The following is a 20,811-nucleotide window of genomic DNA, read 5'->3' as shown; positions in this document are numbered from 1 at the left end:
TGACCACTACTCAGTCGTCAGTCGTCGTTCTTCTCAAGCGAATTCCTATTTTTTTTCTCTTCTTTGTCTCGTCCTCTTCCTTCTTCCTTCAAGCCCATTTTTTTTTCCTCTTGTCAAGCCGAATTGAGGTGTAGTGAAGCAACATCTGGGGTTTGCAAAAAAAAAAAAAAAAAATCATCTCCTCAAGCCTCAAACAGAATTCCCCTTTTGGTTTCTCTTCTCTCTCGTCCTCTTCCTTAAAACCATTTTTTTAATTTATTTTTTAATTTATTTCACCGCAGCAACCACACACCTTGACGCCTGGCTGAAGCTGAACGGCTCGTGCCCGGTTTCCAGGAACTTGCCGCTGCCAACCCCGCTGTCCACGCGGCTCTCGGAGGTCGTTTCACTCTCGCAGACTCGCAGTACGCCGCGGATCGGAGGCGGAGGAGGTGATAAGATTTGTGGGTTTTTCTTTTCTTTTTGGGTTATTTTTTTCTCCGTTTCTTCTTGGGTGGTGGGTGGTTTGGGGTTTTGCTACACGGGTGGTTTTTTTTTTAAATAAAAAATAAAAAACACAATGGAAGTTCAGGTTTAATTTTTTATCATTAAAAAGGAGCATGATAATGCTATGATTTTAAGAATGTTTTTGATAATCCAAGGAGAATGAAAGTACCTCCCAAAGGAATAATTATTTGTCAAAAATGGACGACATCCTGGCTAGTTTTCGATGAACAATGATTTTTCTTTTTTGGATGACTAGATGAATGGCTTTTCTGCTTGCCAACTTTCTGGTATTCTTAGTTGTAATCTTGGTAATATCAGCTCTTGTCGTGAAATATGAAGACCTTGTTGTTTATTGATGGTTTCGGTTGTGATTGCTGAACAAAGATAAGGGCTTGGACTTGAACAAAGATGTCCATATTCAAAATTGGCACAGTTCATGAAGTTTTGTTGTATTACAGCTGCATAAGCTGTGTTAATTCAGCAGTTTTGAGTTTTATTTGCAGTTTCCCTTCTTTATTGTTAAAGTTTTAATTAAACATTAATGGATGCTGATGATGTTATAAGAGATTGATTAAACAAAAAAAAAGATGTTATAAGAGATGGGTTAAGGTGAGCTTTTCGTTTTCCTTTCGAGCTCGAGCCTAACTCAAAAATAAACGAGCCGAGCTTGGACAGCCTAAGCTTGCCCAAGCTCGGCTCGTTTACACCCCTACACACACGGCACATCAAAATTGCCCAAGAGAGGACTGCTCTATACCAGATGGTAAGAACCGTAGTTCTTATCAACTAAAATCAGAGAAAAACCAAAGAAAAACAGAGAAAGATATGACCTCTTCGAGGGGGTCTAACTTCCACAATTTGCTTATAGCAATTGATTGAAATTGTTATTGGATGATTAGCCTAAAGGCATTTACATTGCTTTTTATAGAGTAGAAATTAAACCTAATCTTAGTAGGGATACGAATTAATAACCCTAATCCTTGTAGGAGGAGAAATCCTAACATAGTAAGGAAGAGAATAATTCGTTAATAATATAAAATAGGGGGTTCTTAACAGATATGGAGTCTGTTATATGTTCTGTTCTAGGGTTTAGGGTTTATGAGATTGTTATGAATTCGTTTAAGCTCTTTATGGATTCTGTTGTAACACTTTGTTTTTGAAGCTGATTCTTTATGTAATATATGCGATAAAGGTTCTGAATATTCGCAGACTGTGTTCTTTCTTGTATTTTCTCCCGGACTTGTTTCGTATATTGTTATGTTGTTTCAGTTTGGTGGATTATGGTGGGGGGCTTCACTCATTTTTTCATGCAAGTGGTGGATTTATATGAGTTTTTTGGTGTAAAATTTGGCAGAGTTTTGATAGTCAGAAGAGTTTGATTACTGGAATGGAGGAGGTAGAAAAAGTTCTGGGGAGAAATAGCCTTGAAGATGTGAGTTGGCTTTGTTCCCTTTCAGATTCAGAGCTTGTAAGTATTTGGTCAAAGTTGCCAACCCAATTGTTCCTCTTTTGTATAAGATTGATAGTTTGTGTATCAGCGTCTTTATATTATTACCTTCTCTCATATTCATTGAAAGTGTTATTAGTGCTTGTAAGGTGTGTGCTCCAAATTCAAATTCATTGAAATGCAATGCTTAGCATTCATAAAGGTTCTCAGATTTGATTAGTTAACAGAAAACATGAAAAAAAGGTACGCTTAAGTTAAGCATTCCGACGAGTTCTTACTTCATGCAGGGTTTAAACTACATATTTTGAATAGCTTGTGATGGAGAAAATTTTGATTTTTAGTGAGAATCATGATAATTATAATTGGTGATGCAAATGTACTTGGTAATTTAAGATAAAAAATTACTGAAGATTTTACTCTCTTTTATATTCTGTAGCATATATGTTAATGTGTATACACAGTAGCATATTTGTAAATGTAGATTGATTGCAGATTAATAGTCAACATGAATGCCGATCCACAATTTCTATTACGTGGAACTCCTTAAACTTTAATCGACGACCTCTGTTTATGTGCCGGGCCTTTGCTTGGAATGTATTATGGTTGTACTATGAACTTCAAACTTGCTAGAGATTTCATGAATCCAGTTGATTTGAAGTACTAATATATGCTTCCTCTTTTCAACAAACTTTCAGCATTAAAAACTGTTCCATTGCAATTATAACTTGGTACAGCTCACTTTCTTAGGACTCTACTTCTACATGCCATATGATGTACAAGAAGTAAAATCCTTTTTGCCATTGGCATTGCTTTATGATTCTATATGCTCTTGCTTTTAACAATGACAATTGAAGTATTTAATTTGACAGGATATGCTGATAAGTTTAAAGCTGCTGCTCCTCCAACATGCAAAAGCAAGTGGCCATTGCAATCTAGCTGAAAATTTTGATCTGAAGATGCTTCGAGCTCTTGGTATTTTCTCAGTTGATCTTATGCTTCTATTTATTCTTAATTGTCATGTATTACCATAGTCAGGAATGAATTTGTTATGATTAGTCTATTTTTACTTTGTTATGGTGAATAGTTTGAGTTGATTTCTGCAATATTTTGTGAAATATTGCTATATAAATTGTAGATACTATGCTATGGTGGCAATACTCAGTTTTAAAGTGTTAGGTGTTGAAAATTTGTCTCTTAGTTTTGGCTGTCAACCATATTGCATGGTACAGTGGATAATCCTACTTGCCCTTCTAATCTCCCTCGCTTTTATTTTCCTTTTTTGCTTCTAGCTTGAGTTTTCAAATTTAGAGTCTATCAACAATCCTACTTTTGTTTGGTATTTTTCAATTCCAAATTTCCTGTATACATATTTGACTGAGTTGAGTTAGAGTAAAAGAGCTTTTAATTCATATCTTTTTTTATTGAATTTTGCGAAATTGAATTTCTTCCCTCATAACAGTTTGAAGAGATGGTTGAGTTGTGGGAAATTTTTAATTTGGAGATGTTCCAAAATTGTGTTTATTTGGTATTGTTTATATGTCTTTGCAAGCAAGTTGTCGAAGAAAGAGCACCAAACTATTTATGTTTATCTTGAAATTACAGAAGAGAAAATTGCCAAACGCTCAGCTAACTCGATTGAAAGTTAGCATGATATTGATTAGTTTCTCAGTCCTAGGTGATGATCGGATATGGGATTGAAAATAGCCAAAGGCCATGGGGTTTGGGCCAGTGATGGTTGTCAGAATTTTGAGCAATATCGACATGACTCACCCCACCCCTGTTTTATACTCTTCATATTTCTCTCTTCTCATTTTCCCACCACGTACTCACTTTAGCCCTCAGCCTAACCCACACTCAGACACATTCCCTCTCCGTTGCACCTTTTGTGCTCCTCCAAACAGGCTAGTGCCACTGTTCCAGATCGGTCATCTCTCTCTTCCGCACCTCACCCAACCATTGTATTAGCCACCTCTCACGAGCTACCATTGCCCATCCACCAGATTGGCGACCCGGTGCTCAGTCTCAACCACTCAACTGATTGCTAACCTTTGCATGCCTACAACCTTGGCAACCCACAAGATCAGTGCTAATAAGTTGAGGCCATGAAAGGCTCAGATGGGCTGGGCCAAAACTAAACCTAGCCCAAACTGTAACACCTTGGCCTGTTAAGGCTCGGTTTGTTAAGTTAGCTTCATAGAGGTGCAAAGGTACAAAAGGCAATCAGCAAACTAAAGTAAACTAATTAAATACATGATAATAAAAATCATTCATTGATCTGGAAACTTTTGTGGAAACGTACGGTCAAAACTTTTTGACATAAATAATAGAATTTAAAATCATTCTTTTTTACCCAAGGCGCTCATTTAATATAATAAAAGGAACATGACATACATTACTAATTATTTCCTCGATTCTTATCCCGGCCTCCTAGGTTGTATTGCCCTTAACTAAAACGAAACCACGAAAACGGTGAGCGGGGAAGGCTCAGTAAGTTACATTCTCAACGAAATAAAAACAGTTGGGTTAAAATTCCTTTGCTTAAAAAATAAAAGATCTTTGAAATCACAATTTCCTTGAGGAAGTAGCTTCTATAATTTTCTTATTTAAAACTGAACTTATTTTATGCATAGTGTTACGTTCCGTATGCTAGGGTTGCACGATCCAACCTTTGGGATCATGGCAACAATCTGTGGCCACGGATATGCCCACTGGGCAAGTTGATGAACTTTTGGGTGCCCTTAGCTTGGCAATGGTGATGGACCACACCTTCTATAACGTCCTTCGGTGGATTGCACTTCCATCTTGCCTCTGATACCGTGCCATCTTCTCGGATCTCGTAGCTAAATATATGTCTCTCATCTAGGGGGCTGGTTAGATAATTCGGTTACGAAAATGAGATTTTCGCATTTCACACCGCCATGGTTGGTAAAGTCGGAATTTTCACTGACTTATTCTGCCAACTTTATTTTCTGTTACCAACATGGTGAAGGTGACAGTCGGTAATGTCGGTTCGGTAATGTCGGTAAGCAAAGAAATGAAAAAGTTGTTCGGTAAAGTCGGTTCGGTTAGAAAATGTTATTCTGCCTACCGAACTGAGTATGTCGGAAATAGAAAAAGTCTACCGCCTCCTGGCCATCGGTTAAGCGGTGTCTTTAGGCATCGGTCGGTACTCGGCCGGCAAGCGGTAGGCGGTTATTTTGCATAGCCCTACTCTCATCTATACACATATCTTACCATTGAAAATTTTTCTCCTCTCTTATAAGTCCTAGGGCAATGTGAAGAAGGGTTTTCTCTTCTTTCAAACATCTTAAATGGAAAATTTCCTTATTTGGAAACTTTCTAAAAATTGTAAGTTTGTCCCAAATCATTTTTTAAGTTTAAAAATCTTTTATGTAATACTATGTTTCATGTAAATCATAAGAAGAATATCGCATATACAAATTATATATGAAGCATTCATGATATTTGAATAAACATGTAATGTAAAACACTTTTAGAAAAGGTAAGGAATTCAACTTACCTCTTAGTTGTGCTGCTAGGACCTGAACAACAAACTTAAGATAAATTTATAACTTTCTAATTCTACTCTAGTTAGAATTGATCAAATGGCCTTTTTGGACTTATCCCCTTCCTTGAAGTTTTGTCTTATTTTATTAAAAGACTTGGGATTTTTTTTTTTTTTTTGGGAAATAAGGTTTTTGTTTTTATTAAAAAAAAAAAAAAGTTTGACAAAATATAAATGGTCGATCGACCAAAAGGTGTTTGATTGACCGAACCAATTTAACTCGCATTGAAACTTGAATGGACTCACATTTAATGCCAGTCAGGATGTCTCAGTCGACCAAGAAGCATGCTTGAAAGTGTCACTCAACTTATGGCTGAAATGGAGTTGCTTGATCGAGTGAGTTACAGTCAAACCGACATTGCAGCCTGTTTAAAGGTTGAAATCGTGAGAAAATGTATAGAATTTCTATCTCCTTCATTCTGAACGTTGAGGGAAACATTGATGATACCTGAATCATTCTCTCATATTGCCACGTCTCTAGCTTCAACGTGAATTACATGGACCGGTTACTAAAGCGTTGCATCCTCGAATGTTGTCCTTCTGTACTTGAGGTGGTACAACTACAACTGTTTTTGCGAGGACTTCCTTGCTGAACAAAGGGTCTGGCGTGCTATGCCCCTGAGTACCCAGGACTGCAGACACCCCTGCGTTGAAGTTACCCCATATGTCAACCCCGCCCTGCCTAACAGCTTCGCATGGGTCCAACTGTCAACAGCTTTCACTCGCATGTTACCCATTGATGGTAGAGGAGTGCCACCCAAAATGTCCAACAACAAGCCACCAGTGGGCCAGCATGGAAAGGGAGATTTGCTCCCTTCGCCGGAAGGCATTTGGTGGCATAGCTTCTCTAGCCACACAGCAGAACATACAAATATACCTACATAGATACACATTCACACACAAACAAACAAAAGGCACAGTTCGTGTATAATTTTCCTAATGGTTTCTTGGGTTTCTCTTTGTAGTGGTGGATTTATTCCCCTCTTGTTTGATTCAAGGATTTTTGACTTGAACTCTATATCTTATTCCCTCCATCCCACAAATAGATGATGTATTTTCCTTTCTGAGTTGTACTAAAGTGGGTCAAAATTCCAAAAGTTGTAAGAATTCATCTATTTTACTTCCCATACCACCTTGAATAGGTTCTTTGAAATTTGAACTTACATTTCTTAGCCCATCTTAGGGCACTTGGGAAGAGTCTTGTTTCATTAGATTGCATTCTGATTTGTAAAATTTTATCCACGCAGGGAGTATATTATTATAAAGTAACAAGAAAACAATGTTGAAGAAAAGCAAGCTGAGCTCTAACAGGAAAAAGCCTTCCTAGTTTAAAATGCGACTTAAAATTCTATGCAGTTCTAGTTCAACGCATATAAGACTTAACTAAAGCAACTAAAAATTTTAAATAACTATCATAGACAATTCTCCTCAGACATCTCAATTGCCTGACACAATGGACATAGTTCTAGGGTTACAGAAAGATGCCTTCCCTAATTTGATTGTGGCTATGATGTTGAATGGTCATGTTTATGATTGAAATTTGTGATTTCAGTGCATAAGGAATAATCTAATTATCTATCTTTCTCAAGATTCTGCTCATAATCAGGATTTGTGGGTGAAGAGCCAAAGCCTTTGTAACATTTGTCTTATAAGATTATTATTTTTTTTAAATTTATTTTAAGTAATGCAATCTCATTAGAAAAGTGCAAAGCGGTACAACCCTAATACACAAGAAGTATGCAAGAGAAGCCCCCTATATCTATGTGTCAGAAGAACGCCGTGGAGTTTATTTTGCAAAGATCATGGAGTTACTATTTCTTTGAACTTTTTTGAGCTGACTCAAATGTCATTCTTTGGGCAAGAAGATGCAAAGTGAATGAATTGAAAGCTGCAAATAATAAATTAGACCTGGGAATGCTTTGAATCTATGTGGCTTTAGTTTGATCTTTAATTCATTAGGAATGTTTGATGTTTTAAATGTTTATAATTGATTTATTACTTCAGGTCTTGTAACTGAAAGAGAATTTTTTGTTGCTCAAACTTCTGGTCAATTTCTGGACGTCTGAATTTGATTCTCAATATCTATTGTGGTTTATAATTTGTATGACTAATAGCTTCGCTGACTGCTTGTGCAGGGTTCATTTTAATGGAATGTCTCAAAGAAAAGGTCAAGAATTTATCACTTGCTCCTGACGGGAGTGCTGCATTTATGGATTGTTGCAATTTATTGAAATGTAATGTTGAGAAAATTATGAGCATCGAGGAGTTAAAGGCATGTATTGACCCTAACTCCGTAAAGAGTCTGGCAAAAAGGTGAGTCGAAGTTCAATGGCTTGATTATTACTTTATTTTGGGTCATCACATGATGTTTCTGAGGTACACTATAATTTTTCTGACTAATTACTCTCATAAGGATGCCTTGGCATTTTAGCTTCTAAGATGTTTCTTCTACTTTTAGAGTCATAGATGATATGGTTGTACGAAACGACTTGATATATTTGTTTTCTTTTTTCAAATAATAATACATTTTTTATGTCAATTGATGTACCTTTACTACCTTGGCTGACAAACTGAATCACAGTTACTTGTGCTGTAAATTGAGCATATTCTTTCTCGTGCAGACCAACTGAGATTTAGTTGAAAGGAGTGAGAATAGAGGAATATGTAAAAGTAGTACAGAAAGATATGATAAACAGTGAGATGAAGGAAATTATGGCCTTAGGAATGTATGGATACATGTATATGAAGCCAACCTTAATTAATTGGGATTAAGAGTTTAATTGAGTTGACTTGGCCCAAACTGCTTCGGTTTTGGGAGCAGTCGTGCAATAAATGATATCTTCATGTATATAAAAAACATAATGGAGAAGACACTGAAATCAGCGGTTTGCACTGAATTTGGTTTTGTTAGTTGATTTTCCTTGAAAAGATGTTATCACTTGGTGACTCGGTCTCTAAGGCTGGATTTGTTTGGGGATCTATATTATTTAAACCAATGGTGGAAATGCTGATTCCAGGACTCTTCATTTTCATTTGATTAGTGATTTGAATAGTGTATTTCAGCAGGCATCAAGATTCAATTAGTCAAAATAGAGGCTAGTTTTACCACTGCCCAACCCAGCTTTGACAACCCCTCTCTCTCTTTCCCCCCACTACAAAGGTATTAAACCTTAATCCATGTTGCACACATATTGGTTTTAGACACATGCAAGATTTACCAATGCAAAACAACATAAATTTGCTGACAGATCATCAATTTCTTGTTATGTACTGGTTCTTGGGTGTTGTATAGTTTGTTTGGTTATTGGTTTTGTTTTTGTTTTTGTTTTATTGTTTCCTTTCTTTTGCATATAAATGTTGCTATTTGGTACTTATTGTATTTAATTGTTTGTGTTTGAAGACAGCGCAAAGGTGTGGCCCCTAATAAGAGGAATTTCTTACCAAAAAAAAGAAAGGTCAGAGGAATTAGTCAACTCCAGAGTATCACGAAAGCTGATCAAGTAAAGAAGAAAGGCTCAGCTCGGGGTGTACACTGAGGAGATGAATTACCAATTCTCAACACAACCAAGAGGCATTTTGAAGAAAAGATTAAGCTTCCCTTAAACCTATTAAACTGTGCAAAGTCACAAAACATTGGTTTGATCAAACTGATTAGCAAATCTTACACAAGTCCATTCTTTGAGTGAAGATGGATCCATTACTTTTTGTTCGTCGTGGAAATTATGGGAAAAAATCTTAGGTGAAATTAGAATGATCTTCTTAAATGTTGCATTCATATTTTTTTGGAGGTTGTATAACAGATTTTCCTATATCATTAGAAAGATGCATGTCTAACATGGATATGAGAAAGTGTTTGATAAAAATTATTCAACCCCATGGTTTTTTATTTTTTCAGTGTCTGATTTCATAGTTGTAAGCCTCTTGAGGCTAAATTCAGTCATCAAAAACATACATTGTAAGCTTATAGAAATATTAGAGTGTATTAGTGAAACCATCATTTCCAAAATTGAAATCAGGAGGCAGATCACCATCACCAGAAACTTCAGTACGACAGAAATGCTAATTATTAGCTGTTATGCTATTCCAAGTTTTGGCAAACCAATATAATTTTTTGTTGAAGAACACTGGATCCCAAGAATCACCAGGATTTTACCAAATTTGATCACTAGTAATTTGCTGTCCAAATTGTTTGGGATAACACATTATGAGAGAGTATATGAAATGTATTTGCTTAAATAAATTTTGAACTGTTCAACCACTTATTTGGACAGATAGATCTTATGCACATTAAGTTTTAACTTGTATTAGACAACTAGTGGGATTGTTCTGCCCAAAAACAGTTGTATACTCTGTTTTTGGTTTCTATGATATGGATTTAGATTGACCCATTGGAAGATAAAAATTCAGCAAATATCTCATCTCCTAAATTGAATTGTAAACAGAGTAGTGAAGCTCTGTTAGCTTCTTTCTTTTTGTACATGTTAGGGCATAAAACTGTATCTCTATGTTGATATTTTGGTGCTGCTTTTAATGGGGTTGATGAAGTGAATGAAAGAGCATGATGGGAGAAGATGGATTGCAATGAAAGAGGGCAAGAATAAAAAGTGTTTTGAGGATGTGTTAAGTCATTTCTGCAATCTTGTGTGACACACGAACATGATTTTGTTTGTTGGCCATGCTTTGTTTGTTTGTTCCAAGGACCGCATGGCAATAAAGTTAATTCTGGGCCCTCATGTTCAACAAATAGCTTTTTGTAAGAGATGTCACTTCATCCATCTAATAGGGTATTACAAAAAATAAATAAATAAATAAACCTCTCGTGCTCTTGAGCACTTGAGATGTCCCATTTTGTTATAAAACCCATTTGCTTCCCACTCCAATAAATAATTACACCTTTCAAAGAAACTCCCTATTTCTATTAGGGTGAATGTTGTTTTGGAGAGAGAGAGAGAGAGAGAGACACTCTTATGGGATTTCTTTTGAAAGAAGAAGTCCACTAAGCAATAGAAATCCCTCCAAAGTCAAATTCATCATGCCATTATGAACATAGTAACCATGCTTTGTAACCTCCCAAGAAAGAGCACAATATTAAAGTGTGTAGTTCAAAAAGATTTAAGGAAGAATAATGATTAAATTTATCTCAAAAACTTAAGCTTATAATAAATAATTAATTTATATTTTAACACAACATGTCGTCCTCACTATGCAAATACTCTTCTTTTGCTCTTAAACTTGCACTTACGGCGCATTAGTTGCCGGCTGCTGCCGTCTACAAGCTATGAGTAGTCAAGATAATACCATCTTGACTCATGACAATGCCATTGGGACAGTTTCATTGGCTTTCTTAATCATTTAAGGAAAAAAAAAAAAAAAGTTGAAGTGTTGGTCGACAATGTGTGAAAAGTTGGGTGTACAAGACATGCAGAATCTTATCGTATCATAAACTTGACAAAAAGATTATAACATGCTGTCGGTTAAATAATACACATATAATCGTAGCACTTTTAATTAGTGGATAGATTTTGCTTAAACATCAAGGCACTCACTCACTCCCAATGATGTTTTTTTTTTTTTTTTTTATTCAAAAAACATTATGTCCTCCATGAGATCACAAAACATGGGATGTCCCAGCCGACCAATCATAATCTTCGCTTTTGTAAAATTCCTTAGATGGTGTTAGTACGACTAATAAGTTTGAAGGTCAGGGTCATAATTGGCCAAACAAAAGTTAAGAAAAGTCAGTGTCATATATAATCTTTGATTATCATATTCTTCATGTCAAGGTCCAGGCAAGATCCTATAACTGTAATCAAGAGAAAATCTTGATGACATTACTTCACTAATTATTTTTTTTTAAGCAATGGAGAAAATTAGATGACATCACTTTTGTTCTTTAACCTTGATTAAAGAAAAAGATAGTAGGAGGAAGGCAGCAATTTAATACCCTATCTTTACTAAAACTAAAGTAAATCACAAATGTAAAGCTGAAAAACTAAGAATCTTACTACTCTTTCATCGAACTACTTGTTTTCTATCCAGCTTGTATTATCTTTGTATTCATATGGATACTTGTTATTTAAAAGTTCTTTGTAGCATGATTATTTTTATGTATTAAATGTGTATGCTTACAACTTATATGAAATGCATTTTAGAATAATGGGGAAAACTTCACTAAAGACCCCTGAACTTTCACCTAATTTGATAAACCCCCCTAAACTTCAAAATCTCTCAATTTAGTTCCCTGAACTTTCAATTGCTCTCAATTTGGACACCTCCGTTAGATTTTAAACGTTACATGACGTTTATACTCCTGACTTTTGTATAAAATTTCAACTTTCAAAACGTTTTTTTATTTAAAACAAAAAAAACAAAAATCAGGGATATTTTGGTCTTTTTTTTGTATTTTTAATGGCTAAAATTGACAAGGAGTCCAAATTGAGAGCAATTGAAAGTTCAGGAGACTAAATTGAGAGATTTTGAAGTTTAGGGGGGTATTTCAAAACATGTGAAAATTCGGGAGTCTTTAATGAAGTTTACCCAATAATGTAAGCTCTGTTTTTGTAAAAATGAGTGGTGATTAACAAAATGATAAATATATAAGTTTTGTAAATGTATGCATGTAAAAGAACTATGGACAATTGCATTGTATGATATGTTATATCGTAGTGTGCAAGATAAAGGCCACAAGCTTACTATTATATGGGCTGACTTGATGGTCAAAAATATTTATTTTTAATGCTTGTCCTTGGATCTAATAGCTTTATAGGTGACCGGCACACCATTAATGGATGGGGCCCGAACTATGGCTTCGTTAGTGGAGTGGATCATCTGAGGTTTAAATTCAGTCAAACCACTAACAAAGACAGTATGCAGCAGTATTCAAGGTACCGATACTCTACTACAGGTCCCTCAAGAGTCAGGACACTTCCAACCCTACTACAAAGGGGTTAAGGGTTTTGATAGATCATATGAAGTTGAACTATAACATTTTTCTCTTAATTATCATATATTATGTCTATATTGCAACAATATGTCATATTATTGTGAAACTAAAAAATCTTACCTTATTAATGCTGGTGGTTGTAAACTTTTACCAAACAACTGAGTTCACTGCATAAATAACGCTTATTTCATGTGCATAGTACTACTCACTAAGTTGTAAACTTAGACTTGTATCTTTTCATCTGTAAAACACTTGTTGTTTAGATAATGAGCTAGATGGTGAACCCCATGAGACGATATGTCCTTATGGTGGATATAGACATGATTATCTTTGAGGAGCTAGACTTTTGAGTGTAGAAAAAAAAAATAATAAATAAAAATGTGGGACAACAATGGTGATATGTGCCTTGACATGATGGATATAATTTTCTTAGTTTATCTTTTTAAAACTAGACCTCGATGTTTTATGATTAAGTGACACTTGACTTGATGTTTTAGTTTAACTATGGCGATTAACTTTGTGGTATGATTAGTGGCTATTTTGTTTGTTGTCATAAGTGAACTTGATCTGTGGCATTCTCTCTATTGAGATTTCAATGTCCCTCTGTGTTTCCATTTTTCATCTGAATGAGGATAGGGTGACACCTCGTGGAATCAATTACCTGTTAATTTTTCTTAAGGCATTACAGCACAAACTAGCAGTCATCATAAAATAGCCTAACTGGGTTAGACCTCGAATGACTCACGCTACTAGCAATGCCGTATGATTGTGAACACCATACATATATGGGTTGCGCTAGTCACTTAGTTGGACTCTTGGATCCAATGCAAAACATAAAATAAATTGGATGACTGTAAGGCCTTGCCCCTGTAATAGTAGTCCATGACACAAGGTCATGTCATACTATGTGACTTATCTAAATTTTCTTTTATATACATGCCTGATAAAATAGTTACACGAATTCATCAAATCTCATACACACACAAAAAAAAAAAAGAGTTAACATGTTCTTATATAAGTATAGTTCATGCACATAAAAGTTATTCATTTCGTACATATCAACATAGTATGTTAAAAAGAATGCCAAATAGATAATAGTATCCATGTGAGATTCACTCACCTCAATCGTAAGAAAGTCCTCAACACTCACCTTGAATTCACCAATATGGTTATCTACAAAAACCCTACTGTTAAACTATAATACCCCAAAATTTTAATAAGATAATAAAATAAATATAATTAATTGTCAATTGCGCCTTATAACAACTAACCCTCATAATTTAAAAGGAACCCAATGGGTGCTATAGACCTATTTTTTCAAAATTAAAATTTGACATTTTCATCATTTTCAACCCTAAGCTGAATGTTCGACATGTACTTGAAATGCTCGAGAGAAACCCTAAGCTGAGCGTTGACATTTCCTTGGAATGTTCGAGGCTAACCCTAGGCTAACGTTCGACTTCTGTCTGAAGAGAGTTTTACATTATTAACCACCTTGGTCGATCTTATCCATTCCCCACGCCTATAAATAGTAATCCACACCCTTCAGTCCATATTCTTCACTAGTTGCATCCCAACACCCCAAGCCTTGAGAGAGAAAGATCCTAGAGAGAGAAATGAAGGTGATTTTGGTCTAATTCTATCTTCATTAAGGTATGTCTTGAGCCTCAAACTTGTTTCTCTTGTTATTTATACACTGACCTTGTTAATAACAATGCGAAGCACGAGTTTTAACATGCTATGATAAATCTATAATTTATCACTCACAAAGTAAATGGTTTTATAAAAAGTTATAAATTTGTCTATGTTTTTCATGCTTTATTACGTTGTTATGGTTTAATACATTTTTATTAGGCTAATAGAGGCATTGATTAAGATTTGATACGTAATTGGTAGAAGGTTTTGAGTCTTTCATGTATTCTGTCACCCACCGAATGTTTGATCATTGTTGAGGAACATTCGACCTTTGTTGACCGAATGTTTGACGGTAATTAGAAATGGGTAATTAGGATTTTAAGAAGAGATTAGTGTACCAATGGCATGATTAGGGCTTTCACATGCTTAGAAATAGAACTCTCGATATGCTTTATTTATCTCGGGCGTAGTGCTAATTTTTGTTTTGATATCTTATAAACATTATTACATTTTGGATGAAATTTAGTATAAGGTGGGCTGGAAATCAAATGGGGAGGTCTAGGGTTTATCCTAGGCCTATTTATAGAGGTTCTATGCATAAAAGGTCAAGAAAAAATTCATTCTTATTCAAAAATTGTTATGCGTACGAATGATTATTTGAATCTTCGAACGTTCTTTCTCAATTATTCCAAGAGAACTTCAAACATTTGTGTATGACAAGCTTTTATTAAATAATAATATAAAAACATTTTTATTAATATTTTAAAATGAGTTATGCTTATTGAAATATTTGGAATTTATATAAAAGATGTATTCTATTTTATTCATTAAAAAGTGATTAATTATTCCGGGATATTACATTTAGGGTGGGGCTGGCCCTTTGGGGTGGTTTGGCCACCCCCGAAACGCCTAAAAAAAAAAAAAAATCTATGGTTGGTCAAATGAGGGTGGCCAAACCACCCCTATGGCCTTTGAGAATGATTCAGACCTCCCAAAATGTCAATTCTCAAAAAAAAAAAAAAAATTGTTTTAGGATTGGCCAATGGAGGTGACCGAGCCACCCTTGTTCGGCCTAGAGGTGGTTTCGGCCACCCCATTTTGCACAACATAATTTTTTTTTTTTTTTAATTTATTTTGTTTTCTTTTTACATTTTTGTTTTAAAAAAAGTTTGTGAAAAAAAAAACAATAATAAAAATAAAAATATATTATAAACTCATCTACGACAAGTATTGTATTTTTGATGTGGACCTCCATTAAAAAAATGGATAGAAAGTTGCAAGTCGATATTTAGGTTTACGACAAATACTACTTAATTATGACACTTTTATAAACCGAAATAATCATTTGATTTCGGCCCTAACAACATTTACTAAAAAAAAGTATATATATTTTGAACTCTAAATTTTAACCTCTCATTCATACTTGGACCATTTTAATAATAAGAAAAATCGTGATTGTGTCTGCAGTGAGAACACATGCCCCCTACCCGAATTGGGTTTTTCCTAGATTAGACCAAAATTTTGAATATATAGATTTGTAAAAGTAGATATGCCACGTGAGTTAGGCCATAAAAACAGGTTGAGCCACCGCTCGAAAGAAATCAAAATCATTGCCTACTTGTTTATATGAAGACTTTTGGGACCCTTTGATCCCCTTTTTCTCCTGACCATAACACACAAATCGTGGACTTTTTTATATGTATATATTTACTATTTAGATGGGGTTCAAGGCATATATCCAAACACTAAAAGCCTAACTCGTCCTCCTTTCTCCTCGGAGAAGTAATGCATAATAAATAAGTAAAATTATTTTACACTTTGAATCAGGGCCGAAACTAGTGAATGAGTTTCATGTTTGGAACGAGAATAAATCGCTCTTAATTAGTGTTAGTTACCTTAGGTTTCACTGATATTTTGGTAGGACTGAGTTAAGTTATGATTCAATTGGTCTTGAAGGAGCGTTTGCAGTTCTGCGTCTTCGAAGTCCTTCGTGAACAACTCCCAGCAAGTATGTACTACTATAATTACGCTAAAATAAAATAATCATAGTTGGCTAGCTTTTTCTAGTTTCTATCGTTTTTAATTAGATATATATAAAATCATTTTATATAAAGCATTTGATATAGTGGAAGGTGTTTTCGGGACAAAAAGGTTGATATGAATTTCCTCTCAAATGGGACCACTTTGCTTTGAATTTCATGCCCTTTTTTTTTTTTTTTTTTTTTGGGTGATATTTTCCAAAACTGTGAACTGTGAACTTCTTCTTGTTGTTGCCTCGCTCCTTTACCAACCGAAAGAGATGCCCTTTTCGTCCCAACGGTCGAAAGTGTGTCCTTTGCAGGTTGACTATCCAACGGCTATCATATCGCCGTACAATTTGGAGGGATAATCATGGCCTTTGCTTTATTTCCACTATTTTGACTGGAAGCACCTAATTAAGTTGTCTTTAAACGGCGAGTAGTTTATTTAATTCTACGTGAAAAAAATGATTGCTTTACCTAACTCACCACCTGCCCAATTCCGTTTCATCCATTTCTCCAATGCCTTCTCTTCCATGGTCCTTGCATGTGGACTTTGACGTTTCCTCTCATCAACACAATAACTAACTTTTTAATCAACTTATATAAATTATGCTTTTTTTAAAAAAAAAAAAAAAAAAAAAATCAATTTAGCCATGATTTTATTTTTTATTAATGAAAAAACTTCGTTATGAAGTTCAATAACTATCAATTTAAGGTATTTAAACTTTTAATTTTATACAATGTCTCCCATCCATTTGAATTTTCGGTTAAATATTGTCAATACTAAGAATTTTGACAATATTTAATGGAGAGGGGATATTGAAAAAAATTAAAAGTTTAATATCATAAATTGAGAGTTTTTGAATTTTGGGAGAGGTAATTTCAAAAAATTCAGATGAGTTAAGTAAAGTTTCTCCTTTAATAATTTAATTTTTATATATATATTTTTCTTCTAATGGATAGAATTTGTATCCAGAGTCTAATTAAACATGCTTATAACTTATCACTGGATCTATTTACATGTGAATGGTTTACTAATTAATGTGCCCCAATCTTTGAATCGTTTAGTTTAGCCTACTTTTTAATAACCAGACACACACTTACACAATATATAAGTTGGTGGTTTAGACATTTCCAATTTTCTTCCCCCCCCCCCCCCCCCCTCTTTTTTTTCCTTTTGCCTTACAGTCTTTTTAAAATTCAGCTAAAATTAGTAGGAAAAAAAAAAAAAAAAAAAAAAAAGAAGAAGAAGAAGAAGAAAGAGATAGCCACTTCTAGAAACAACAATTACTCAAATCTTTTTTCCTTGTTTTTTTCCACACTTGAAATAATAAGTACATAGGGAGACCCCATGAGCTTTAATTTGCTTATTATTCATTTGCATGATTTGGACAGAATTTTCCTCTAAATCAGTTAGGAAAAAATATCCTCAAACCCATTTAAAATAGTGTTAAGTATTTATAAACATTTAAAACGTTGGTCTAAGTTAGTAAAACTGCTATTAATAACCTTAAGAATTTAATATTCGTTTTAAATGTTTATAGACACTTGACATTATTTTAAATAGATTGGCGAATATTTCCTTGAGACTGATTTGGAGAAAATTTATGTCATTTTTATAAAGCTTTTGAACAAATAATCTATGCTGTTTTTTTTTTTTTTTTTAATAGAATTCGAAAAATCTTTACAAATTCTAACCATAATCAAATATTGCCTTCAAGATGTTGGGTGGTTGGGAGATAATTGCATTCTTATTGTGGAATAAACTTTGAGTAGTTAGAAGTCTTGACCAATTTTTTTTTTTCACTTGGTGGTTACACATCATGCATGGGATAAACCGTGATGGGACGTCCTTCATCAACTTTGATAAGGTCATACCCATTTACCACATTAAAGTAATTGTTCCACGTGGTAAATACAATTAGCACATAAAATGTCAAATAATCGAGAGCCACGTGGCATTCATTAATTGGTTTAACGTAACATACTATTAATTAATTTGGCAATAGCTAGGTTGATGAATCCATGCCACCATAGTTTTTGAGGGAAATTGTTGGCTATTTTCCATCTTCATTGATTTTCCCTATGTATGAGCCAAATGTCGAAAAAAATGTTATAATGTAAAGCCTCTTACGTCATCGAAGCAAGTAGATCCTAAGGACTAAATTGAACTTTTACCTAATAACTTCTACCAGACTCAATGTTGGATATAACATGACTTTAGCATACACTTTGCTACTAGTAATTAAGTAGTTAATTAAACCAAAGTTTGTATGTGTGCACGCCTACGTGTACGTAATGCCAATGGAGATTATACACCAAATTCCTGATATGAAGGGAATTTTCAAAAGCAGCTTTACTTTTATGACGCACGACACTCCATTCAAAAAGATTTTAGACTTCTTAGACCACTTCTAGTAGATTTAGGAGCAAATTACTTTCTTGTTTTTTATTCGGCTACACTTCAATACCCAATACCTTTCCTTTTCATTTGTCTCTACCATTTAAATATTCTTTCAAATAATAGAAATTATTTTACTACTATATATATATATATATATATATATATAAATTGTAGTCGTAGGCAAGGCATGAAAAATAAATATAGTGAAGTTTTGATGAATTAGTTGATGATTGCGGTGGATTCTGATCGAAGTTGAGGAAGGGGGGTAGTAGAATCTATGCGAGGGTGGAAATCGTCTTTTTTGTTCTTAACTTTTACAAAAGTAATTAACTACTATTATATTAAATATAGATTAGCACCACACCACAAGCGTTAAAACATGAACTACTGTTTTTAAAATTAAGATTTTCTCAATTTCATTTGAACTGAAGAATATTCAGTTAGTTCTAATTAAGAGATATTTTTGTCCACTTAAAAAGTGAAGAAACAAAAACACTCATTTACTATAACTAATTAGAAAGGATAATGTTTCCTCTTTTTGATAGTGCGGGCAAAGAAATAAAAATATTTAAAATATAATTAATTGAGTATTAGTTTTAAGGGTTGCATGAGAGATATTGATGAGATGGAGAAAGAAAAAGAATAAATTAGAGGGTTGACAATTACTTGATGCATGGTGTTATATTAATTAAATAATTTGGGAGTGGTTAGAGAATGATGATGATGAGGGTGGTGGTTTGTTTGTTGGTTGGTTGGTTTGTTTGTTTGTTTGAGGAGATAGAGATATATATAGTGGGAGATATATATGCTCTAAAGTAATGAGTAGTGTTAATTGGTGAAGCATAATGATGGAGCAACCGCCATAGTTTGACTCCTGTTTTCATTATTCTAATTTCTAACATCCATCTTCCCATTCACCACCGCATCCGCATGCATCTCTATTACTGTGAGCAGTTTTAATTAGGTTAGCTAAATACCTCACACTATTTCTGTATCTCCAACTACTCTTTTTGAAAAAATTCACTATGAGCCTAATTACCTTATTTAGCTTAATAAAAAAAATTATATATATATAGTTTTAGGCTTAAAAATCTGCAGGCTTACTTTCTATCAAAAACAAATTTGACTCATCATTTATACTTTAATCTCTCCAAATAAAAATTTACGGTTTCTTCCTTGATTAAAGTAAGGGATAAATGTAAAATTAATCCATGTGGTTAGCTTAAATTATCAAGGTAGGCCAAAATAACAGTTTGCTCCTTAATTAAAATCAATTTCTATTAAGTAATTTAACAAAATTTGTTACTTTGTTACGTCATACCTAATAAAAATGTGATACGTAGGTGTTATTATTAATTTTTTACTTCAAAAAATGACAACTAAGATTTTTCATATCATTTTAGGACACCGGCTAAACTGTTATTTTGGCCTACCTTGAGTCCAAAATAAACTATAAATTATTTTTTAGTCAAAAAGCCTAAGCTAATGGACTTATGTCCACTTATATTAAGTACTTGTTTTCTTTATATTTTCTCAATGCGGAATTCAACACTTACAAGTGCATTCACAACATAAATTACCCTAACTTCATTTTTTTGTAAGTATTATCACTAAAAAAAAAAAATGATAATTGTCGCGGCTAAAAGTACCATAGTCAATGCTATTGATCAATTGCATCCACATGTCAATGCTAATGATCGAGGTCGACAGTACTACTTATGATCAAATTTTTGTAATGTATTAATAAGCAAAATAGCATAAATAAAAAGAGGCAAGGCAAAGAGATTAAAGATTAATTTGGCGAAATAAGTCCACGTACCCTCGATATACGATGCTTAAAATTAATATTCTTATTTTTACATTTTGTGACAATAACATGCATGCCATTAGTGTTCATTGAACTTGAACACACACACACACTATATATATATATATAAAAGAGCCTGCCGACTTTTTTTTTTGGTTACTTGGTTTCAGAGGGTCGTTACTGTTTGGATCCAACTCCAACTACCCCCCTCTTAATTTTTAGCAAACAAGTTGAGATTAGATGACGTTGCACATGTGCATTTGCACGTGAACATGCTTCCTCATCCTCAATATATATTTTATTCAAATTAACCCTACGCTTCCTACGCTGCAGCTAGTGCCACCACAGTTGTGGTCCCTAAAGGCTAAGGCCAAAAAAAAATAAAAAAAAACAAAAATATATTTGGTAACCTTTTGATTTTCAACTCTAATTTGGCAATTGGCATTCCTCCTGTCCTTCAAATTCCCATAGTTTCATAGTGTTTAGGGAGAAAAGAGGAAGAA

The 20,811-nt window shown here is 34.0% G+C and overlaps 1 protein-coding gene across 5 annotated transcripts; it reads left to right on the top strand.

The window, feature by feature from the left end:
- LOC132172558 (uncharacterized) lies at nt 1–9,384 on the top strand. 5 transcript variants are annotated; one of them, XM_059584077.2, is made up of 6 exons: nt 3–128; nt 282–431; nt 1,841–1,954; nt 2,803–2,905; nt 7,634–7,811; nt 8,899–9,384. In XM_059584077.2, the coding sequence occupies exons 3-6, from the start codon at nt 1,874–1,876 to the stop codon at nt 9,032–9,034; spliced, it is 498 nt and encodes a 165-aa protein (XP_059440060.2). In that variant the 5' UTR covers nt 3–128; nt 282–431; nt 1,841–1,873; the 3' UTR covers nt 9,035–9,384. The 5 variants fall into 5 exon arrangements, with proteins under 5 accessions (XP_059440062.2, XP_059440061.2, XP_059440060.2 ...); XM_059584079.2 differs by having other exon boundaries at nt 1–431; nt 1,841–1,918; XM_059584078.2 differs by having other exon boundaries at nt 2–443.
- The last annotated feature ends 11,427 nt before the right edge of the window (nt 9,385–20,811 follow it).

Source organism: Corylus avellana, chromosome 1, assembly GCF_965113065.1.
Source record: "Corylus avellana chromosome 1, dhCorAvel1.hap1.2, whole genome shotgun sequence".
Lineage (NCBI taxonomy): Eukaryota > Viridiplantae > Streptophyta > Magnoliopsida > Fagales > Betulaceae > Corylus > Corylus avellana.
The sequence above is the reverse complement of the archived record's forward strand: the minus strand, read 5'-3'. Positions and strand labels throughout refer to the sequence as shown.